This window comes from Polypterus senegalus, chromosome 9 (genome assembly GCF_016835505.1).
Source record: "Polypterus senegalus isolate Bchr_013 chromosome 9, ASM1683550v1, whole genome shotgun sequence".
Taxonomy (NCBI): domain Eukaryota; kingdom Metazoa; phylum Chordata; class Cladistia; order Polypteriformes; family Polypteridae; genus Polypterus; species Polypterus senegalus.
This window is the reverse complement of record NC_053162.1, coordinates 67,803,669-67,828,668: the sequence shown is the minus strand read 5'-3', so window position 1 is coordinate 67,828,668 and position 25,000 is coordinate 67,803,669. Positions and strand designations below refer to the sequence as shown.

The 25,000-nt window shown below is 38.1% G+C and overlaps 1 protein-coding gene and 3 non-coding genes across 4 annotated transcripts in view; 1 reads left to right on the top strand and 3 right to left on the bottom strand.

The window, feature by feature from the left end:
* The window catches only part of vac14 (vac14 homolog (S. cerevisiae)), a 219,319-nt gene that overhangs the window by 59,659 nt on the left and 134,660 nt on the right, over nucleotides 1-25,000 (top strand). The window contains exons 9-12 of the mRNA XM_039763184.1: nucleotides 1,022-1,162; nucleotides 14,372-14,435; nucleotides 16,272-16,416; nucleotides 19,554-19,619. Of these exons, the coding sequence (XP_039619118.1) occupies nucleotides 1,022-1,162; nucleotides 14,372-14,435; nucleotides 16,272-16,416; nucleotides 19,554-19,619 (416 nt within the window). The remainder of the gene's footprint in view (nucleotides 1-1,021; nucleotides 1,163-14,371; nucleotides 14,436-16,271; nucleotides 16,417-19,553; nucleotides 19,620-25,000) is intronic.
* trnag-gcc lies at nucleotides 8,759-8,829 on the bottom strand. Its single transcript has one exon. It is a non-coding gene; the product is annotated as a tRNA-Gly (tRNA).
* On the bottom strand, nucleotides 12,715-12,785 carry trnag-gcc. The gene has a single exon. It is a non-coding gene; the product is annotated as a tRNA-Gly (tRNA).
* trnag-gcc lies at nucleotides 14,004-14,074 on the bottom strand. The gene has a single exon. It is a non-coding gene; the product is annotated as a tRNA-Gly (tRNA).

Below are 25,000 nucleotides of genomic sequence, written 5' to 3'. Positions count from 1 at the left end.
TCAGAATCTTACAAACCTACTTTTTCCTTCCCGACAACAAAATGGATGTTGCTTCATGAAGATAATATGGATACTTTATTTTGTAATTTGTGTGCAGTGTAAAAACCAAAGATCAATACTCAGACATTCCTGATTTGGCAAATGGTGTATTTGGTAAATGTTAATGCTTTTGTTTTCGTGTTTTGATGGGATCACCCCAGAACCTATTTTAAATTAAAAGAATCAAGTGTTGTTTATTTAAAAAAAATGCATTTTTTAAGAAAAGAGATGTAAAGCATGTTACTTTAAATAAAGAATTGTGATATTAACCTTTAAACTGCCCCATATTTGGGGGGAGGGGGGTTAATGCACCCCTGGACACCAAATACTTTTTTTCTGCACGTTTTAAGGAAATGTCACAATTCACCAAGAAAAACTGAAATTTTATTGGAACATATTTTTTCATGCAAAGAGCATCACAATTACTGCAACACTGATCATTTTACACACTGCCAATGAACTGTACAAACTATTTAAAAAAAAAAAAAAAACTGCTGCAACAATCTTATTATTATATGTACACTATGTAACTGATGCCATTGATCAAATTCAGTAAATCACGGAGCCAACTGTGTTTGAACTGGCTGCACGCAAGCACACAGAGGCCACTGCTGATGCTTGCAGGCTAGTATAGAGCAGGGGCAAAATCCCAAGGACAGTGATGCTTCAGGTGGCGGCAGTGGTCTTGAGCTCGCTGCTCAACAAATGTATGGCACTGACTGATCAGCTACGGTGTGCTGGCAAATTGCACTGGGAACCGACTATAGCCGGTTGCGTCATTCAAAGAATCTACATCGCCGAATATACTCCGGTCCGGCGTGCTGGCAAATTGCATTGAGAACCGACTATTGCTGGTTCCGGCGGTTTAAGGGTTAAAAAGAGAATAATTAAAGGACAAGTTATCTTCAGAAGCTTACTCTTTACTTGGAGGCCAATGTCTAGTCTCATTTCATGCTTGTTTCTTGACCAAGTCATTTCTCAGACACTAAGGAGGCAGCAGGCGCCTGTAATCACAGTCTTATGAAGTTGGTCACACCAGAAGATGATGTTGAAGAGACTATGCCTCCCAGTGATCTTTCTGTGCCAGATGATTCATCTTGCAAATCTCGGGAAGTGCAGGATGGTGAGTAACCTGAAGGGGAAACTGCATAATGATACTGGTTCTGAATTTCTGTATGATGTTTTATCTGATGATTTGATATTTTCAGTGTTGAAGTGTTTAGTGGTTGGTGGTATTATATGTGTGGCATTTTATTGGTGACTTTGTGTACTGCTTAGAGTAGGTATATCAGCTTGTTAGTTATTTTGCAGTATAGATCTAGAGTAGTGTCATGTTCCAATTTAGTGTGTGCATTTAGCATTTCCTGTTACAGACTAGTCTGATCCTACCATACATCTGATTTCCACACAACCCTGTATTGGAATAAATGGGGTTGGAAGACTAATGAATTTAGCGTTGATTTGAATAGTTGTTGAGTATATTGTAAATGTCCTAAGGTTTGAGGTCTGTCTATGCTGAACTCTGAATGTTTGAGTATACTGCAGAGATTATGTATAAATGTGCAATGTATGATGAAGTTGCTTGGCATACCAACAAATGTTTCACTTTATGATATTTTGTCCTTTTTATAGTTTTCTTACTAAATGTACAAATAAAAATTTAATTAAATTAGAGCATATCGTAGCGTTTTACACAGTTAATGAAAATCACACCCATAAGTTTGTAGTGACAGATCAGTTCTCCTACACCAGTTACATAGATTTCCCTTTCATACAACAATACAATACTGATGTTTGTTTTTAAAATTAGCCAAAAACAAAACAAAATATAGATGGTTGGGTCAAATTGAGTTTTGTTTGCAACAGGTTCTGAGTCATTTTTCATATTTCTAATGCTTGGCCTAGGATCTAAAGGTTTCACATGGGTTACTTCTCAGATCCTAAAGATATACATGTTCAGGCTGATTAATGGCACAGAAGTGGCCTGTGATGGATGAGTGTGTGCCCTGTAAGCTGAAGTCCTATCTTGAATTGCTTTTCGTGTGGTGTCTGTTATAGTAGTGCAGGGTCCTGACTGAAATAGGTGGATATAAAGAAAACCACATGCAAAAATAACATGCTCTCTCTTTCAAAGTAGGCCTTTAAAAATGTAAAGGAAGTAAAACTACACAAAAATGCATTCCTCAAAAACTGTCATATCCAAAATTCAAAACAGTAAAGCTGAATTATTGTTAGAAAGAAAAAAAAATTATTCCATTGGTGCCATGATCTGAATTCAACAAATTATGCCCCCTGGATAACTGTTGAATGCAGAGGATGAAGAGTAAAACACATATCAAAACTGGTTATGATATGTCATTGTCAGTTTTAAGACAGTTTGATAGAATTTTGAGTCCCTGGGGGAAATTTGGCTTTTGACAGAAGCTCACTAAATAAATATGTAAATAAACACTGAAAAGGAAGAAAATTAAAAAGAAAGAGAAGGTCTGACTTGGCAGTTAGTCACAGTGAGACATTATGCAGGCTTATTGCTGTTGGTATAAAGGAGCTCCAATAGCACTTAAGTTGTGGTACCTGGGTGCCACGGCTTGGCATCTTGCTGTACCTGCACATAGGCATGACCCGGATAGAATAATGCAATGAGGACACACAACAAGAAAATTCATATTGAAAAGTGCTTTGTGCAGTTTTATTTAGACAATTACTGTCCAAATAAAAATGTGCTGCAGTTTATCTAAATCAAATAAAAAATCCATAAAACACAAATAAAATCAGTCAATAAAATAATCCATCAATAATAGGTTTAAAAATCAAGACTAAAACCACAGAGGAAAAATTGTGTACATTTCTTCTCTTGTGGGTGGCATGGTGGTGCAGTGGTAGCGCTGCTGCCTCGCAGTTAGGAGACCTGGGCTCGCTTCCCGGGTCCTCCCTGCTTGGAGTTTGCATGTTTTCCCTGTGTCTGTGGGTTTCCTCTGGGTGCTCCGGCTTCCTCCCACAGTCCAAAGACATGCAGGTTAGGTGCATTGGCGGTCCTAAATTGTTCCTAGTGTTGTGGGTGTGTGTGCCCTGCGGTTGGGTTGTGGGGTGTCGGTGAGTAACAGCTGAGCATCCCCATTGAACATGATATGGCTGCACAGCTTTACAGCAATATGTACCCATACCCACCGAGTCTGAAATGTACTGTCTTAATTTCTAAAGCTCTTGCACTGCCACGGACCTCTTAACCCAGTTTGCCACAGCTGTTCTCTGCAATGAGGACATTTTGCTTCAGTTAATTGCCTGTGAAATCTTATTTGCCTTTTTTATAGGAAAGACCCAGCACATTTTTTACAGCCTGTGTGTTTGTGCACTGCATGAGGTGTGGACTTGGAACTGCAGTGCAGCAACAACAAAAGCAAATAAATGAAAAAAAAAGAAATCGTAGAGATCAGAGAGATCAGTATTGTAAGATTAAAAATAGACTCAGGCTCATAATCTACAATTCTAGAATTTAACTAATGTACTTTCATTAAAATTAAGACACACATGATCTCGTCCTACGTCTAGGACTGATGTGTTAATGAAATGCACAATAAAGTGAGACTTCATTGATCTGCTTGGAGATACTAGAATGCCAACACCAAAAAAGTTTATGTACATTTTATGGATGGTTGAAACTTGATGTAAGGTTAACTAATTTTCATGACAAGTTCGTGTTTTATAAATCCTGACTTCTGTGTAAAAAATGGCTTGTACATGTTTGAGTATAAACAAGTTTCATACATTAAGGCTCCAATGCCTTTACATCTAAGTTCATATGAGAGGGAGGCATGTACTTCTCACACAGGGTTGGGATCATTACCTTGCTTTATAATGTAGTGATATTCTGAGATCTAAGTGAGGGAGACCAAAATTTTAAAGAAAGGTAGCAATAAATTACTGATCATGGTGCTAGATGGTGGTAATGTGTTAGTATTGAATGTGTGCAAATACGAGTTTTACTGTATCCTGTACATGCAACAGTTATTCATGGGCTTACATAGCCAGATGATATGGCTTATTTTTTATACTGTATCATAGACAAGAGGGATAATTTTCCAGAATCAGTAAATTAGATAGGAAAGGGGTACATTCAATCTCAAGTCTTTTTTTGCACACATAGAGTCCAAAGCTTACTTGTGTTTAGCCAAATAAATGGGAACATCTAAAAGGGAGTCCTCTTCCTCTGAGATGGAGAAGGTTATCAGTGAATGATCTAATGTGTGAGGGAGAGGGCTGGAGGAGACAGTAAATAGTTTAGAAATCTAAGAATTAATTATTCATTATGTATCGGTCATCTGCAGTTTAGCCAGATTTAGTGTGGATGGATGGCTTATCAAGATTTGATTTTGGCTCGGGTCCTTCCATGCAGTCTGTGAAAATGGTACCTATGCCAGTTGAAACTGTTGCATATTATGTCCATGTTTTGGTAGACAATATGTAAAGTTAGGTGATAAATGGTTTCTGTCAGGCAGGTCATACAGTGGCATGCAATAGTTTGGTCACCCTTGCTTAAAATGTCCATTACTATGAATAGTTTAGGTGAGCAGAAGATGAACTAATAACCAAATGGCATGAAGTTAAAGATGACACATTTCTTTAATATCTTAGCAAGATTTCTTTTTATTTCCATCAATTACAGGTACAAAATACCAAAAAAATTAAAAGGGACCAAAGCCAAATTTTGGGCAGCCGATATGGTTAGTAGTAACACTCCCTTTAGCAAGTATCACGGCTTCTTAATAGTTTTAGTAGCCAGCTAAGTGTATTTCAGTTCTTACTTGGGTTTTTTTTGTGCCTTTTTTTCTTGCAAAAGGCTTTTAATTCTGCAAACTTCCTGGGCCATCTTGCATGTGCTGCTCTTTTGGGAACTCTCCACAGATTTGTTTAGGCTGGTGGACTGTGAGGGCCATGGAAAACTGTCAGATTTCACCTCTTGAGGTATTCCATTGTTGGTTTTGAAGCGTATTTCAGATTATTATTTTGTTGCAGGACCCATCCTCTTTTTAACTTCAACGTTTTTACAGATGGTATGATATTTGCCTACAGACTTTGCTGGCATTTATTTGAATTTATTCTTCCCTCTACCAAGGACATGTTCCCTGTACCACTGGCTGCAACACAAGCTCAATGCATTATCAGTCTAACCCCATGCTTAATAGACTGAGAGGTGTTCTATTCTTGGAATTCGGCACCTTTAACTTTTGCACATTGTGTCCAAAAAGTTCTATTTGGACTGAATTGGTCCACACGACTTGTTTCCAGAATGCATTAGGCTTGTGTAGATGTTTATTTGCAAACTTCAGGCATTTAATTTTGTGGCTTGGATGCAGGTAATATTTTCTTCTGTCAACTCCAGCAATCCAACAAGCAATTCTTTCGGGATGTTTTCTTGGTCTTCAAATATCTTGGTGTGCCTAAACTTTTACATGGTGCTCCTTTCCCTTTTTCACTGTATAATTGTACAAAACAAAAAAATACACCAATTTTGCATAAAATGCTGAAGGAAATGCCTTTTGATGATCAGTTCATCTTCTGCTCACTTAACTGTTCAGACATTCAAGGATGCCCAAACTTTTGCATATCCCTAGCCAGTGGTAAATTCACATATGACGCAGGCATAACGCAACTGCGTTTTAATGTTTGGTATTCTAATGCAGCAGGATTTAGAAATGCACAGCAAGTACATGTCAGATTTAGGTTGAGGGTGCCTGAGCACCTGCCCCTTTGCTTTAAGTGTTGCTTTCGAGTCCTTTGTTTTCTTTGCTTTTGAAATGGAACCATGCTGGTCACGCTGGTTTTACTGTTTGATCAAAGTGGCAAATTTTCAGTAATTTTTTAATAAATTCTCTCCTGAGTCTTCTGTGCATTTAATATGGTTGGTAGATGCTTACTGCTTAAATTTCTACATAATTTTAATATAACAGGAAAAAAAACTGTTGGAGGATATCATCAGTCAAGAGCCCTCTAATCAATACACTAAGACAAAACAGGCACACTTCTTCGATTTGCCCCAGATTCATAACATCAAGCACTAATATGGAGAATTAACTATGCAGTTTGAACTAAATGACTGTTCTGCTCTGCTCTAGTAAACAATTAAATGTTCATGATCTTTGTTGACCACAAGAGGGCGAACATTTTCCAGGAATGAGAACAAGAATTCTTTCAAGTGTATAGCATGGGAAGGAGAAAGTGATAATATAGCTTTAAAGAATGTCCCATAGTTTAAGCATAACATTTGTTACACTTCTTAATATTTTTTGCACTTCAGTCTGTGCATACTATCTGGACATGTTATGTAAACCCTAGCAAGATTACATGTCCAGCTTTAAGCTACTCATTGTATATAATTAACGTATACCTACTTCTGCAAGCTTCAAGTTTAAGACAGTGTTAGTGTGCTTTATGCCAAAAGAATGTGCAAGAAGTGGTTAATTCATTCTTGGAAATCTGTTTCTTCTTGGCAAGTACATTAATTGTGACAGTTGGGACTTCATAATATATTTATAAGAGACATGCTTTTGCTTGGAAAGTCTGTCCTCTGTTTTAAAGGAAGCCCTTATGAGTCCAACAAAACTTGATCTTCAAGACACAATTTTCTTTTGTCTCATATAAAACAGAAAAACAAAAGTTAATGTAGTGTGCTTTAGCTACCATGCTGGATATCTGAATTTTAGTGCAGCTTGGTTTAATCAGTTGTGTCCCTTTCTGGTAAAGATGTACACCTAGTGTTAGGAATTTGACATGGGACAAATATCAGCAACATTTACTGGAAAAAAAATGTGTGACCACAGAAACTTTTAATACTATTTCTCTCCTAAAAGCAAGTGCATTATTGCATCCAATTTTTATATACAGTGTTAAATAGGGTTTCAGTATCTTATCAACTTTATATACAGTATGAAGTTGATATGAATATTTAGAGCGCATGATCATAATTGCAAATTAATAGTGCGTAAAGTTAACAAGTCTAGGTTAGGGACCTGCTTTCTTCGTGTTGCTTCTGGCTGATTAGCAAATTTCTCCATGTGCATGAGTGATTTTTAGTTGGTGTTATTCCCAAGCAATGTAAAGGTTGAGCCTGCAATGTACGTGACTTAGATCATAGATTTTCTCTTTAAAGAACCTAGTGCCTGAATTTTTAATTAACTTGTAATTAAAATGGGAAGTTATGTGCAACAGTCTCTTCTGTCCCGTCTTGTAATAAATACTTAACTTCTCAGGTTTTTCTTGTATTGGATATTTCTGCTCTTCCTCTTCATTTTCTCTACAGATTGTTCTCTATGAGGTCAGGTCAGGTTTGGGAGTATGCACTGGCACAGCACGTTGCCGTACTCGCCACACAATGAAACCGCTTGAGATCCTGTTTGACAACACCCCAGGCAGATATGTGGTCCTGTCCCACCCCCACAAGTTGACCATCCAACTTCTTCAGCCAGGGGTTAGGTAGATGTCCCCTTGACCTGGTCCAGCTGCTTAGGTCCTCAATAATGAGGATCATGTGACCTGGATCACCCTCAGGGAATTATGCTGTAACTGACGCTCCCGCACAATTCAGGCATTCGGGACTCTGTGAGCAATGTTTTGTTCGATGCAAAGTCAAACTAGTGGTATCCAAGGTTCTATGAAGAGACACAGTACTAAAGGAGTCCATTCTTAATCTCAGGTCACCAGATAGTGTCCATATCTTGCAGGTATTAAAGAAAACAGGAAGCACCCAGACTCTAAAGACTTGGACCTTTGTCCTTTTCCAGAGATATCAGGAGTGCCACACACCACTTTTCAGCGACCTTATAACCCACCATGCTTTGCCAATCTGTCTGCTGATTGCAGGAAGAGTCACCAGAGACATGAATGTCACTGCCGCGATAAATAAACCTTGCAACGAGGTCAACACTCCTAATGGCTGTGCTCCAGAGGTCATTAAAGATCCGGATCTTGGTTTTTATTATTATTATTTTTATTACCGCGCTTATTTTAACTTCACCTGTTTGTTGTCTGGTACAAATCTTGTTATTGATATTTAACCCACTTCCTATTGTCCAAATGACTTGAAATTTTGCACACTCACGTCCGATGACAATACATGTGTCAGTAACCAGTTTCACTAATTGATCAATTAATCCATGTTAATTAAGAAATTAAATTTTCATTTGAAGAATAGTTCAAGATTTCACCAATAGATGATGCTAATAACGGATAGAAATATTAAAGGAAGTGTTAAAATAATGATTACAAAATTATACTAAAACAAAACCGAAGACTAAAAAGTTGAAAATAATATTTATAATTTTTTTTTTTTTTTTTAAACCATGCATATATTGAGTTAAAAAGTGTACTAAAATGTAAAACGTAAGTCTCTCATACATCACTCGTAAAATAAAACTGAAAAGAAAGAATTTGGTTTTACTGTCTTTATGCATTTTACTAGAACCCTTGCATGTCTTGTTTAAATACCACATATATTATTTCTAAAGAAGAATCATACATCTACATATATTCATGGAGCTTAGAAAAGTCTTTTTTGTTTTGCATAATGTTTCTATTGAGCTGTTTAGATTATTTGGACTTCACAAGCACAAAAAGAATCTGTGGTATGCATACCTGCATACATTGAAAGAATTTAAATTCTGTTGGATTTCATCCCATGTCTTAAAATATGAAGTGCATAAAACTTAACGAAAAAAAGTCCAGTTGCATTGGCCGGGAATCGAACCCGGGCCTCCCGCGTGGCAGGCGAGAATTCTACCACTGAACCACCAATGCTGCTGTGAAAGTTTAGAGAGACGCTTTGCTTGAAAAAATTTCCTTTGCAAAGAATGCCACATCAGCATGACTAAAGGGTTTATTCTGTTGGCTGAGGCTAAACTTTCTGAAGATTAAAATTTAGTGTAATATTAAATTCACAGGCTACTTTTGTTACATGTGTAAAATTCATATAAAATTTACCTTTTTTTAAAAGTCTATACCATCAGTAAGTGAATGTTAATACTAGATGGGACAACAAAATGGACAAGTGTTACGGAAACATCTCTTGCCGTCTACATCCCACCACAGACCATAACTGGGTGCGTTTGACCATGTTGTTTAGTCACTACAGAAGAACAGGAAGCTTTTGAAACCGAAATAAAGGCAGCCATATGGAAAACACATAAGTGTTGCAATTGCCATGTATAAGAATTTCTGGAATGCTTCTCCAGATGTCAGGATTGGCTGACATCCTCACAGACACTAGATTAGGATACTTACACTGTCAGTAATAAAATGATGGATACTTACACTGTCAGTAATAAAATGAAGTTCTGTGAATTTGTAATCATTAAGGAAAGGACTTTGGAAGTGTACTCAAAGGAATGGATCACCAAAGATGTAAAAGCTCTGTTTTTTTGAAAAATGACATGCTTTTCATAAAATGAGGTATAAGAAAAACTTTACATCAAAGGATTAGTCAAATAAACAAAGCAAAATTATATATGGAGAATTACTCAAAAGGTAAAAGTAGGTTTGGAAATGTCTGAAAACTATCATAGAGTTGAGTTAGAAAAGGAGTTTGATCCTTCCAGTAGAGAAAGATTGCCAGCTCTTCGCTGATGCACTAAAACATCTTTTTTTTTTTTTTTAAATAGGAGTTGAAAACTGATTTAATTACCAATTTACAATGCACAGGTTATGGGCATGCCTTAAAAATTGTTCAATTCCTAGAAGGCTAGCAACGATTCGGAATGCTCAGATTAATCAATGGCAACATTAGTAAACCATTAAAATACCTGTCAGAACAGTATACAGTGATCCCTCTCTATATCGCGCTTTGACTTTCGCGGCTTCACTCCCATCGCGGATTTTAAATGTAAGCATATCTAAATATATATCACGGATTTTTCGCTGGTTCGCGGATTTCTGCGGACATTGGGTCTTTTCATTTATGGTACATGCTTCCTCAATTTGTTTGCCCAGTTGATTTCATACAAGGGACGCTATTGGCAGATGGCTTAGAAGCTACCCAATCAGAGGATGTATTACATATTAACTAAAACTTCTCAGTGATATACGATATGCTTCCCGCGTGGTGCTTGATTGTTTGCTTTTCTATATCTCTCTCACTCTCTCTGCCTGACGGAGGGTATGAGCAGAGGGGCTGTTTGCACAGAGGCTGTTTGCCTAGAAGATACGGACGCTTCTCTAAAATATGCCGCTTTATCGCGGTGCTTCGGCATACTTAAAAGCACGTATTGATTTTTTGATTGTTTGCTTTTCTTACCGAGCGCTCTCTCTCTCTGAAATTCTCTGCTCCTGACGTGCACACTCCTTTGAAGAGAAGATATACAGTGGTGTGAAAAACTATTTGCCCCCTTCCTGATTTCTTATTCTTTTGCATGTTTGTCACACAAAATGTTTCTGATCATCAAACACATTTAACCATTAGTCAAATATAACACAAGTAAACACAAAATGCAGTTTTTAAATGATGGTTTTATTATTTAGGGAGAAAAAATCCAAACCTACATGGCCCTGTGTGAAAAAGTAATTGCCCCCTTGTTAAAAAATAACCTAACTGTGGTGTACCACACCTGAGTTCAATTTCCGTAGCCACCCCCAGGCCTGATTAGTGCCACACCTGTTTCAATCAAGAAATCACTTAAATAGGAGCTGCCTGACACAGAGAAGTAGACCAAAAGCACCTCAAAAGCTAGACATCATGCCAAGATCCAAAGAAATTCAGGAACAAATGAGAACAGAAGTAATTAAGATCTGTCAGTCTGGTAAAGGTTATAAAGCCATTTCTAAAGCTTTGGGACTCCAGCGAACCACAGTGAGAGCCATTATCCACAAATGGCAAAAACATGGAATAGTGGTGAACCTTCCCAGGAGTGGCCGGCCGACCAAAATTACCCCAAGAGCGCAGAGACGACTCATCCAAGAGGTCACAAAAGACCCCAGGACAACGTCAAAAGAACTGCAGGCCTCACTTGCCTCAATTAAGATCAGTGTTCACGACTCCACCATAAGAAAGAGACTGGGCAAAAACGGCCTGCATGGCAGATTTCCAAGACGCAAACCACTGTTAAGCAAAAGAACATTAGGGCTCGTCTCAATTTTGCTAAGAAACATCTCAATGATTGCCAAGACTTTTTGGAAAATACCTTGTGCACTCATGAGACAAAAGTTGAACTTTTTGGAAGGCAAATGTCCCATTACATCTGGCGTAAAAGAAACACAGCATTTCAGAAAAAGAACATCATACCAACAGTAAAATATGGTGGTGGTAGTGTGATGGTCTGGGGTTGTTTTGCTGCTTCAGGACCTGGAAGGCTTGCTGTGATAGATGGAACCATGAATTCTACTGTCTACCAAAAAATCCTGAAGGAGAATGTCCGCCATCTGTTCGTCAACTCAAGCTGAAGCGATCTTGGGTGCTGCAACAGGACAATGACCCAAAACACACCAGCAAATCCACCTCTGAATGGCTGAAGAAAAACAAAATGAAGACTTTGGAGTGGCCTAGTCAAAGTCCTGACCTGAATCCAATTGAGATGCTATGGCATGACCTTAAAAAGGCGGTTCATGCTAGAAAACCCTCAAATAAAGCTGAATTACAACAATTCTGCAAAGATGAGTGGGCCAAAATTCCTCCAGAGCGCTGTAAAAGACTCATTGCAAGTTATCACAAAAGCTTGATTGCAGTTATTGCTGCTAATGGTGGCCCAACCAGTTATTAGGTACATGGGGCAATTACTTTTTTACACAGGGCCATGTAGGTTTGGATTTTGTTTTCCCTAAATAATAAAAACCATCATTTAAAAACTGCATTTTGTGTTTACTTGTGTTATATTTGACTAATGGTTAAATGTGTTTGATGATCAGAAACATTTTGTGTGACAAACATGCAAAAGAATAAGAAATCAGGAAGGGGGCAAATAGTTTACCACTGTATTTGCATTCTTTTAATTGTGAGAAAGAACTGTCATCTCTGTCTTGTCATGGAGCACAGTTTAAACTTTTGACTAAAGGGTGTTAGTTCATGTCTAGAGGGCTCTAATAATGTTAACAGTGTGGGAGAGTTTATAAGGGCTTAAAATATATAAAAATAACCATACAAACATATGGTTTCTACTTCGTGGATTTTCATCTATCGCGGGGGGTTCTGGAACGCAACCCCCGCGATCGAGGAGGGATTACTGTAAAATAAAATTATAAATATCTTTAGGTTTCAATTTCCAAAGCCTCCTTTAGTGAGAAGTTAGTTGTGTACATTCTGAGTAAATATTTTGGTTGTCTATAGATTCAGTTTAAATCTGTGCATAGGGGGAAAAAATGTATTTACAGTGTATAGAAGGGTAATGCACAGACAAACCCAACACCCACCCTCTGTGCACTAAATGTCTGTTTCCTCAAGTCCGGGCCACAGTGGTAACTGGCTGAATAGGTCAGAGCAAACCTCTCAGTTGCCAGCAGTAAGTGATCTCTGGTCATTTAAGGGTAATTGTCATGTGTTAATCCATTCTGGGTCCTCTCAGGTTCATAGTTCCTGTTCAAATGCCTGCTCTAGTTACCTTTTTACAGAGTGTATTATTATTATTTTTGTTATTATAGGTGGTTGACTTCTGTATTGTAGGCAACTTTAAAATTTAAAACAATTTTAAAATTTATGTTTGCATTGGCCGGGAATCGAACCCGGGCCTCCCGCGTGGCAGGCGAGAATTCTACCACTGAACCACCAATGCCAGATGTGCCTGATGAATTGTAAAACTGGAGTATTTTTAGTAGTCGCTGTAAATGGCTTTAATTGTATAACATTGTCACTGGCTGCCATGCAACTAAACTGGACAAAGTGAGTACAGATAATAGATGGATGTTTGGATGTTAATTCTGTCACATTGTGCATTTTTGAAGAAGTGTAAAGTTGCATTAGTTTCATGTTTAAATTGTCTTTCACTTTGTGAAATATTGCTTTTTTTTCAGACTCTTGTTTTTATTAAGATTCCACATGTTTCTATTGTATGTTTCTATTATTACGTATACTGTACAGATTGTATAGCTTGTTGCACACTGCAATAGTAATGGTTTTTTATGTTCCACTTTCAGTTTATTTAGTGATATAGTTATGGCACTGACAAGTTGCATCAGCCAGGGATGAGTCACCCAAGTATAACCTGCCATTACATCACCAGTGGCAGGGGCACCTATTTAAATAGGAAGTCTTTTTCCATCTAGTGCAGAGAGCAAGTGTGTTTGTGTATATTCATGCAATTATGTTTTTGCATTTTTTGTACATAATTATAGTCTGTTTTATTGGATAGTTACTTTGGTCTTTTGTGTTAAAAGAATTTTAATATTCTTCAGTATATATGATATATATTATATATTTCATTGTACCAGTAAAGACAAAAGTCTTTAGTTTTGTTCAAATGCTTAAAGACAGTGCTTTAAACACTGACAACAAAGTAGTGCTATACAAGAAGAGCCACAGCAGACTGTATTTGCTAAGGAGACTTGGTTCTTTTGATGCGTGCAGCTAACCTTCTGGAAATGTTTTACCAGTCCACAGTAGCCAGTGTGGTGTTCTACACTGCAGTCTACTGAAGAGGCAAGTAAAGCACAAAAGAAACATAATGCCTGAACAGGCTTGTCAGGAAAGCCTGCTCTATGACAGGACAAACCCTGGACACACTGGAAGCAGTTGTGGAAAAGAGAATAATGGCAAAATTGGGTGCCATCATGAACAATCCCCCTGAGGAAGTGCTGTATTGGATCAATTCTAGCCAACGGTTCATTTCACCATGGTATGCTAAGAAGTGCCGCTGGGGGACTTTTCTACTCACTGTTATCAAGCAATTCAATGCTTCCAACTGATGTACTCATTAAGTCTCTTTTTATTTATGTATTTATTTATCTATCTATCTATTAAAAGGAATAAAGAGAAAGCAAAAAAAAATTGCTGTTGCATTGGCCGGGAATCGAACCCGGGCCTCCCGCGTGGCAGGCGAGAATTCTACCACTGAACCACCAATGCTACTGCTGATTTGTAGATGTTTTATTGTAAGAAAGGGTTTCACTGTAGGGACTGCCACATCAGCGTGAGGGCGGGGACTTCTGCTACAGGCTTCGGGTTACTGAGAATTAACCCTCAGGAAAAGCAGAAAAGGAAATGAAATGTTATTCCCCCACTGAAATGGCTTGCTTTTATATTTCCTATGTGTTAATACATGCTTACATGTATAGCAATAGCTTCTGTTGGGTGTTTGAGTATAAATGTATTTAATTATTCTAGTCTTTTTTTTTTTTTTTTTTTTTTTTCTCTCCTCTCCAGGCTCCTTGAATACTTCCCAGGACTCGGCAGGCTTTAGCAACATCAGCTTTTTTATGCCAACAAGGTAAACATATGGCCACCAATTATCTACCAAATATATACATTTGTCAGTATGAAGCTGCATTTATTTTGAAAAGCACATACATTTCATTTAAAGAAAAAAACACACAATAATGCAAGATTAACAAAAAGTATTTTGACCACTTGATGGCATAACAGGGCAGCATTACAGAACCAAACCATGTTGTATCCCGTTTGTTTTGCAGTAGAATCTTGTAATTTTTGGTATTTACACTTAAATTAATTTGTATTTTGCTGATTTAGTATGTGGTGTTTGAATTATTTTTATTTTTTTTTTGTTTTTACCAAGTTTGATAACTCTTGAAATTTGTTTGTAGACACAAGTAAATTAAATTGGTTCTCGACACACATAAATTGAATAGGGAATTTCTTTGAGCTTCTCATCTGTATTGCATTATGGTTTTCAATTTTTGTCCACATTCAAAATGTTTTTCCTCCACTTTATAGCATTTTGAGACCAGTATACATTTAAGATATGCTGAATGTGTTGATGCATTGTATGTTATTGTCCAGAACCATTCATTTCAGGCCTTCCAGCAAAACATGCTTCATATCATGCAGAACTATGTTACCAATACATAGTGTTTAGTCCAGAAAAAAAAGTGTCATAGCTACTAACTAAAATCTTAGTTGCTTTTGTTCCATTAAAGCAGACAATCAAGGCCTATTTTTATTTAAAGAAGACAGTAATCTACACTTTTGCATTATTAAACACAGGAAGTTTTATCATGCTGAACATGTACTGTACTTAAAAAGAGTACTTTTCTTTCTGTGTGCATCTGTCAGTCTTTCAGAACACAAGTACTTCAAAGTTTTGTTTAGGTTAGGTGGACGAGTGTTTGTTCTTCTTTTCTCCCAATTAGTGTATGGGAATCCCCGGCCTCCCCTTGATGGTCCATCATTGGTAACTTTTCATCCATGTTCACACCTTGATGACCCATTAACGAGTTTGATAGCTTACCAGTGCAGTTTGTTGGCTCATTACATTAAAGACTAAGGCAAGTGAAGCAATTATATTGTAAGCCACAGAATTCTCATAGCTCAGGCCTAATTTTCCAATGGTTAGGATGGGCCTTCCTTCTTCATGTAAATGGCCTTTTTTACTCCATGTTCAAACCTGCCATCTTTTATATCTCTAAACAAGCATTAGTTCAGACAATCTAAAGAAAAAAAAGTAGGTTATTTTTGCTTTACTTTCTTATGACGTGAGATACATTGGGCTTTAAATTTAACTTTTGTCAGGAAATGGCTTTGTAGTGTTATACAGATGTTGTATTTTGTATTTTCTACTCTAGATGATGCAATATGTTATTTTTTAGAATAAAAGATAAGTATAGAAAAAATGTAATTGTCAAAAAAGTTTAAATATTACTTAGATATTAACTTTATACTCATTCTAACTGAAATATTTACCAAATGATTTTGTCAGTGGCATATTTTTGAGCTTTACTTGTCATATAATTTCTGTATTTCTGAGAAGTGCTTGTGCTTTAAGATTTTTGTACACATTGTTTTCTTGCAAAAGTGATAAGTACATGACAGTGTCACTCCCTTTTTATCTGTATTGGAAAACACTGAAAATTGAGAGCGCTTTCCTAAACAACTGAAGGCTACTGGTCTACTCAGTGCTGTATGGTTTTTATTGTATTGTGTAACGTTGCCATTTTTCTATTTGTTGAATACTTGTGCATCTCAAATTGTCAGCAAGTCTAGAACAATCTTATAATATAAAAAAATTATGGCACTAAAGTTCTTCCATGAGATAAAAAAAAAAAATCAGAGTTTAATTTTTTTTCTTTTTTGCACCCACCATGCCTAGTGCTGAAAGAACCTCTGTTACTCTGGACTTGGATGGCATTGTACAGGTTTTGGATCGCCATTTACATGACCCTGGAACAGGCATGATGACTCGAATTGCTGTTCTGAAGTGGCTGTACCACCTGTACATCAAAACGCCACGCAAGGTACACCTCGCAGTATTAAACTTCTGTAACTTCTATTGGATAGTCAGGTGACCTGCAGCTGTGATATTCAGTCTAATATAGACAGTATTACTGCTGTCAGCATAGTTCAAAGAGAATACTTCTAATATTTGTTATGAATTATACTGCTAAGAATATGTCTCTGTTTTCTTCTTGCCTTCAAATGTCCAGTTTTCATTCCAGCCCCCTGTCACAGGGTTCTATGCCCTTTGATTACTCTACTTGCACTCAAACTTTGAGTCATGAGTATTCAGTTACAATATTCAGTTTAGTTTTAGCCTTTTTCTACTTGTGGTGCTCTCTATGAAAACTGGTAAATCTTGGTCCAATTAAATTTCGTTATTAATTGAGCTTTAAATATTCATTTTTTCCCTTTGACTGTCTGCATTATTATCTATCAGTTTATTTTTGGTTAATGTTTGTATAGCCTCAATTATATCATTCATCATTACCAATATAGATTAAAAATATTTTCTTAAAAAGTATGTGTTTTTTGGTAATCAAAATGCTAATGTATGTCTGTTGAGGGGCTTTGCTGCTTTGGATTTTTTTTTTCTGGTTCCACTTTTGTTTTGCCATTTTACTACTGATAGTTGTTTTTAAAATTACTTTTTGTGAGTATTAAAGATTTTTCTTTCTTTTTTTTTTTTTTAGCTTTGCTTATATAGTTTATTGAGTATAATGATCTGTTCCTGTCCTCTTTTAAGTACCTTTTTTCACCTAGGTTGTGTGGTTTGGTTTTTTCATACTTTGGTACAATTTCCCCAAAAGTCCAGTTTATTTAGGTGGATGTGAATGTGCCAATCTCACTCTGTTATGGACCAAAACAAAAAAGGGTGGTCTCGAACCCTGGAGTGATTTGCATGAGGTCTGAATGTGATCCAGCACAAGACCGATTTAACTACACAAAATACTGTGCATTATCCATGACATTTTGTGTGCTGTGGTAGGCGTGCTGAGTACCTGTTGGCAGCAGTTGGTAAATCCCATTCATAGCATAACAGGTACAAATGTAAATCAATTTGCATAAAGTTACTCTCTCATTCAGAGTAGCACCTGATTCAGACTCAGAGCCTCTCGCATGTCTGATGGGATACAGTCAGAATTCATACGGGGTAGCAAGAAACGAACAGCAATGCCCTGTGAGACCACCATTCAGATGTCCTAATCCTGCACCATGCACACAGGTTGGGCATCCTCTCAATACACGCACACTAACATTGACTTGTTAGTCAGTGTTAATCAAGCATTCCAAAATAAAGATTAATTACAGATATGTACAAGGGTTAAGACATTGTGCTTTGGAATAAACTAAATTGAGGTTATGTTCATATTGTGGACACTGGAGAGTAAATATGTAATATTATAGTTAAATGAAAATGGCGTGATAAGTCTTCTGTCACAAAACTGAAGTACAGCAGTGTATGCCATCAGCAGAGTTTGTCTTCTGTTGTACACTTGGCTGTTTGAAATGTGTCCTTAAGTGCATAAACTTACTGGAGCATAAATTTCAAGTAGTCCTCCAGTTAATAATTATGGAAAATGCAGTGGTGCACAAATAACTGCCATGATATTTTTTCCCAGGGAAGAATGTTTCTACCCAATGAGTGAGGTCCATGACAAGCTCACAGGATATGTACTGATACTCTGTATGGACAAAAGTATTAGGAGACAGCTCTTAATTATTGAATTCAGGTGTTTCACGCAGGCCTTTTGCCACAGGTGTATACACTCGAACACCTTGCCATGTAGTCTCCATTTACAAACATTTGTGAAACCAAATGGCTCATTCTGAAGAGTTCTGTGACATCAAGTGGGGTACTGTGATAGGTTTCCATCTTTGCAATAAGATGGTTTCTGAAATTTCATCCCTGCTGGATATTCCACGGTCAACTGTAAGTGGTATTTTTGGAAAGTGGACGCTTTTAGAAACTCAGACATGAAGCAGAAGACCACATAATGTCAAAGAGCTGGGCCAATGTCTGCTAAGGTGCATGGTGCCTCAAAGTCCCCAACTATTTACCGATACCATAGCTGAAGAATTCCAAACTTCCACTGCCATTAACTGTGCAGCAGGAGCTTCATGTTTTGGGTTTCTGTGGCTGAGTACCTGCATTCAAGCCTCATGTCACCAGGTCTAATGCCAAGTTTCGGAGTGTGTAAAGTACACCGTCACTGGACTGTGGAGCAGTAGAAACGTGTTGTATGGAGTGATAAATTGCGCTTGTCTGTTTTCCAGTCTGGGTTTGGCAGATGCCAGGAGAACTAACTGCGCTGTGCCAACTGTGAAGTTTGGTTGTGGGGGCAATTTAATGGTGTGGTGCTATTGTTCAAGGTTTGGGCTTCGGCCCCTTATGTCCAGTGAAGGGCAATCTTAATGTTTCAGCATACCAAGACATTTTGAACAACACTATACTTGCAACTTTTTGGAAACAGTTTGGGGAAGGCCCTTTTCTATTCCAGCATGACTGTGCCCCAGTGCACAAAGCAAAGTCCATAAAGACATGGTGGGATGAGTTTGGTGTGGAAAAACTTGACTGGACCACACAGAGCCCTGACCTTAACCTCGCCAAACGCCTTTGGGATGAACTGGAACAGAGATTGTGAGCCAGGCCTTCTCGTCCAACTTCAGTGCCAGACCTCATAAATGCTCTTCAGAATGAATGGGGACAAATTCCCACTGAAACACTCAGAAATTTTGCAGGAAGCCTTCCAAGAAGAGTGGAAGCTGTTAGAGCTGCAAAGGGAGAACCAACTCCATGTTAATGTCTACGTATTTGAAAGCAGTGTCATTAAAGTCCCTTGTTAGTGTAATGGTTGGATGGCCCAATATTTTTGTCCATATAGTGTATGTCTAGTACACTTGAAAGGGTTATAGTGTGAAGCACAACTGAACTAATTGGAAATTGAAACAGAGTAGAGGAACATCCCCAGAAATTCTGAACAAATCAAACATACTAATGCACAAATCAAACATACTAAGAATGTGAAAACACCTTTGGGTTGTGAAAGGCTGGGAGCAATAGAAGTAGATAATGGTGGCATTTATTTTTCCTCTCCTTTCCTAAACATTATTTGAATGTCTTCTGTTAATTATTTATTTTCCTTTTTTCTGTCAGATATTTCGCCACACTGACAGTCTCTTTCCAGTGCTAATGAAGACACTGTCAGATGAGTCGGATGAGGTAAGACTGACAGATGCACATAGGAAAAAATTAACTCTTTTTTTAAGTACAGTACATGTTCAGCATGTTAAAACTTCCCGTGTTTAATAAGGTGTGTATTTGCCTAAAAAAGATGTAAGTTTACCTGTGCAACCATTATTTGTCAAGTGGTCTTTGTTGGAAAGAGGTCAAACATGCATGAAATATTTTGAATGTAGTCCCAGAAGACTACACTAATCTTGTAATCCAGCACATAATTAGATTTCTTTACACTGTCTCTTTGAGTCTTCCTCATATGGTGTATTTAATAGCTCAGCAGATCAAAATGGATGACTCATTAAATGATTTCTAAAGACGAGTAAAGAGAACTAAACAATAGAGAAGTAAGTAACAGAAGCTACACTACATTGGAGCAGCAGTTATTGTACAGAATGAAATATTTGGCAGTATTTGCACTGCCAAATGCATATGGAGACACCTTCACTAAAAACACTTTGTATTGCAGTGAAATGAAAATATGCACAGCATTATGCTTTTCTGCTTATGTTAAAAATCTTGAACTAAAATAGCATACTATATTTGCTCTAAATCATAGGTTCCCAACCTTTTTTTGGGTCAGAGCCCACATTTGAAAGAGTGATTCGATTCTTTTATAAAGTGAACATACGCTAGAAGTAAAGACTCATTGCTTGGTAAAGTAGATTCATAGAGCTGTAAAGAAATCTCAGTAGTTTTCAAAAAATAAGTTAAAGAACTCTCTACATCCTCATACATTTCGTGTATTCGTCTCTGCACTGTATTATTGCTCAATGGGATTTTTTTAAAAATATCAGTCGGTGGCTCGTGCAGCACAGTACACAAAACCTCACTCACAGCTCGCACTATCAATTCTTTGCCAAAAGTGTGTGGTTTTCCCGATTTAGCAATAAACAAAGAAATGTTGTAAGAGGCACGTAATCCGTCATTGTCTTGTTTTGATGCCACTGAAAACATATCGGCCAAAGTTCTTTGAGCATTTGAAAGTAAGATAAATTTCTATCTTTTCTCTCAAAATGTATTTTGGTCAAATGTTTTTCTAATCGCAAAAGTTTCATAGCTTCATTTGAAAAAACTTTGTGGCAAATCAGGCACATTGGCAATGTCTTGTTTGTGGTTGCCTGAATAAAACCATATTTCAAATTTTTGATGTTATATAGTCTACATTTTTTCTTTGAATCTGATAATTGTTCTATCTGTAAAAATAAAGCAATAATAAAATAATAATAATAAAAAATACGTACTTACCTATGTGGCGACAGTTATTGCGCCAATAATATACAGTGCATCCGGAAAGTATTCACAGTGCATCACTTTTTCGACATTTTGTTATGTTACAGCCTTATTCCAAAATGGATTAAATTAATTTTTTCCTCAGAATTCTACACACAACACCCCATAATGACAATGTAAAAAAGTTTACTTGAGGTTTTTGCAAATTTATTAAAAATAAAAAAATTTAGAAAGCACATGTACATAAGTATTCACAGCCTTTGCCATGAAGCTCAAAATTGAGCTCAGGTGCATCCTGTTTCCCCTGATCATCTTTGAGATGTTTCTGCAGCTTAATTGGAGTCCACCTGTGGTTAATTCAGTTGATTGGACATGATTTGGAAAGGCACACACTTGTCTATATAAGGTCCCACAGTTGACAGTTCATGTCAGAGCACAAACCAAGCATGAAGTCAAAGGAACTGTCTGTAGATCTCCAAGACAGGATTGTCTCGAGGCACAAATCTGGGGAAGGTTGCAGAAAAATTTCTGCTGCTTTTAAGGTCCCAATGAGCACAGTGGTCTCCATCATCCATAAGTGGAAGAAGTTCGAAACCACCAGGACTCTTCCTAGAGCTGGCCGGCCATCTAAACTGAGCGATTGAGGGAGAAGGGCCTTAGTCAGGGAGGTGACAAAGAACCCGATGGTCACTCTGTCAGAGGTCCACTGTGGAGAGAGGAGAACCTTCCAGAAGGACAACCATCTCTGAACATCTCTGGAGAGATCTTAAAATGGCTGTGCACCGACGCTTCCCATCCAACCTGATGGAGCTTGAGAGGTGCTGCAAAGAGGAATGGGTGAAACTGGCCAAAGAAAGATGTGTCAAGCTTGTGGCATCATATTCCATAATTGTTGCCAAAGGTGCATCGACAAAATATTGAGCAAAGGCTGTGAATACTTATGTACATGTGATTTCTCAGTTTTTTTTTTTTATTTTTAATAAATTTGCAAAAACCTCAAGTAAGCTTTTTTCATGTTGTCATTATGGGGTGTTGTGTGTAGAATTCTGAGGAAAAAAATGAATTTAATCCATTTTGGAATAAGGATGTAACATAACAAAATGTGGAAAAAGTGATGCGCTGTGAATACTTTCTGGATGCGCTGTATCTCTCTATTATATATATAAAAAAAAAAACCCCTGGGACAAGACTTTTTCAGGGGATACTTTCCAGTCCCGCAAGAAAAGTAGTGTTTCTTCCCAATGAAGAGGCGTATCCGTGAGCATTAAAAGATTTGTTGTTTGGTGAAAGTGAAATCCTCATACGCGAGCGACAGAGATGTGAAGTGGCTGGCGTGTAGCGCAGGCCAGGGAGTTGGCGAGTGAACCGTGTAGGGGGCAAAGCCCCCTAGTCTTTAATAAGTAGGTCCAGATAAGTTATCCTTTGAATGTGATCTGTAGGTACCACACTGTAATTTTAGGTTTACACTTGCTCTGAAGGAATTCCGAAACAATCTGGTACAGTGGAACCTTGGTTCACGACCATAATTCGTTCCAGAACTTTGGTCATAAACCGAGTTGGTCGTGAACCGAAGCAGTTTCCCCCATAGGATTGTATGTAAATACAATTAATCCGTTCCTGACCGTACGAACTGTATGTAAATATGTACATATATGTAAAGATTAAGCACAAATATAGTTAATTACATCATAGAATGCAGTGTAATAGTAAACTAAGGTAAAAACATTGAATAACACTGAGACAAAACACCCAGGCCCTCTGCTCAGCCTGCTCGCGTTTTCTCTCTCTCTCTGTAGCACGCACGTACGCACACACAACCCACCCCTCCCTTCCCTGTCAGCAGCAGTGCTTGCTCTCTCTCTGCGCTTGCGCTCTCTAATCTCTTTGTAGCACGCGCTCGCTCTCTCTCTGTGCTTGCTTGCTCATGTTCTCTAATCTCTCTGTAGCACGCATGCACGCGCGCACACACACACACACACACACACGCACACCCTCTGTCAGCAGCATGTGCAGCAGTTTTTTTAAAATGAGTTTTAAGCACAGCGGAAAAAAAAGGAACATTAGAACAAAAACAAAATTTATTTAAAAACCAACCAACCACAAGCAACCAAAAAAGTAACAAGATCACGCTATTTTAGCCTTACATTCCGATCGCTGTAAACACTTTTTATGAAAAGAGTTTTAAGCACAGCGGAAAAAAAGGAACATGAGAACAAATCTGAACTTTAAAAACCAACCACAAGCAACCAAAAAACATTGCAGGAGTTCATGCTAATAGCCTTACAGCCAGATCGCTGTAAACTTTTTTTAAAATGAGTTTTAAGCACAAGGAAAAAAGCGAACATTTGAAAAAAGAGAAAAGTAACATTGCTTCAAATCGCGCTATGAAAAACTCCATCTGTAAACTCTATCATGAGTTTTAAGCACAAGGAAAAAAGCGAATATTTGAAAAAAAGAGAAATCGCGTTATGAACTGAAAAATTAACTTTTGAAAAATCCGTAATACAAAAACCACCAAGAAAACTAACCTTGCATGAGTCGAGTTCTGGCATGAAGTGTTTTCCTTCAGGTGTTTTCACTCTTGTGATTTCTTGGGTTTCTGGTGCTTTTAGCTGTTTAGCAGCCATTCCAAAAACAAAGTTCTTGTGACCCAACCCTTCGTGTTTTCCCTCCACATTACTGGCAGTCTGGCTTTGTTTACATTATGCTGCTTGAAAGCACGAGGGTTCTCAGATTGGTAAATGAGTAAACTGGTAAACAATTTTTCCACCTCTTGTAATTTCTTTCTTTACTTCGATTTCAATTTTCTTCAAAACTTTCTTCTCACCACTTTTCAATTGCTTAGAAGCCATAGTTAACTGCAAAAGCACACGAAATACTGTAGAGCACAAAGAGAGTGCAGGTAACGCATGCATTTCTGACTGAGAACAATGAACAGTGCTCTTGCAGGCACGCGGCTCGCTCGCTTTCTCTCTCTCTCTCAGCCTGCCTGTGGTGGGGGGATGGTTCGCTTGCACATACTGCCTGCAGATAGGCAGGCAAACACGTGCAGCAATCTCCTCCTCCCCCTCCCCAGCAGGCACGTGGCTCGCTCTCTCTCTCTATCTCTCTCTCTCAGAGCTCAGCTCAGGCCAGGCAGGCAAGGGCAACTGGCTTGTTCGTATACCGAGTGTGTGGTTGTGAACCGAGGCAAAAGTTTGGCGAGCTTTTTGGTCGTGAACCGAGACGTTCGTGAACCGAGGTTCCACTGTATTGATAAAAAACTTCTTACGTATTTATAGTAATGTTCAATGAACCTGTCAAAACATGCATAGATTCGGTCCTCTGCACGTGCGTTAATCTTGTAAGCATTACTTGTGCAAATCTATACTAATAAAAGGCAAAGCCCTCACTCACTCACTCACTCACTCACTGACTGACTCATCACTAATTTTCCAACTTCCCGTGTGGGTGGAAGGCTGAAATTTGGCAGGTTCATTCCTTACAGCTTCCTTACAAAAGTTGGGCAGGTTTTATATCGAAATTCTACGCGTAATGGTCATAACTGGAAGCAGTTTTTCTCCATTTACTGTAATGGAGATGAGCTTCAACGCCGTGGGGGCGGAGTTTCGTGACATCATCACGCCTCCCACGTAATCACGCAGTACATAGAAAACCAGGAAGACCTCAAAAAGCGCTGAAGAAAACATGCATTATATAATTGAGAAGGCAGCAAACAATAAGAAGCGAAGCGAGTGACATATACAACCATATTTATTAGTTCTGCTACTTCGGAAACAAAGCACGATGTAAACCTACACTTTAAATTAAGTTCATAGACAGGCTGCGCTGGCGTTTGTAATTTAGTGCCTGCCCATATAAGGCCGTCCGTCAGCGGCAATCCAATAGCAAACTGCCACTAAATATTCACGGGTGAAGGACTGTGCTTATGGAGAGGAAGATGAGATGGTCAGGGTGGTGTTTGACACAAACTCAGCGAAACTGCGAGAGAAAGTTTTAAGTGCCAGGACTAAGGTAACATTAAATACAGCCATGGACATAGCACGAGATGGCACCAGCACAGCTGGGAACCTTCGATGCATGTACACCGAAGCGGCTCACGTGAACTGACGCAGTGCACAGATAAAAGCAAC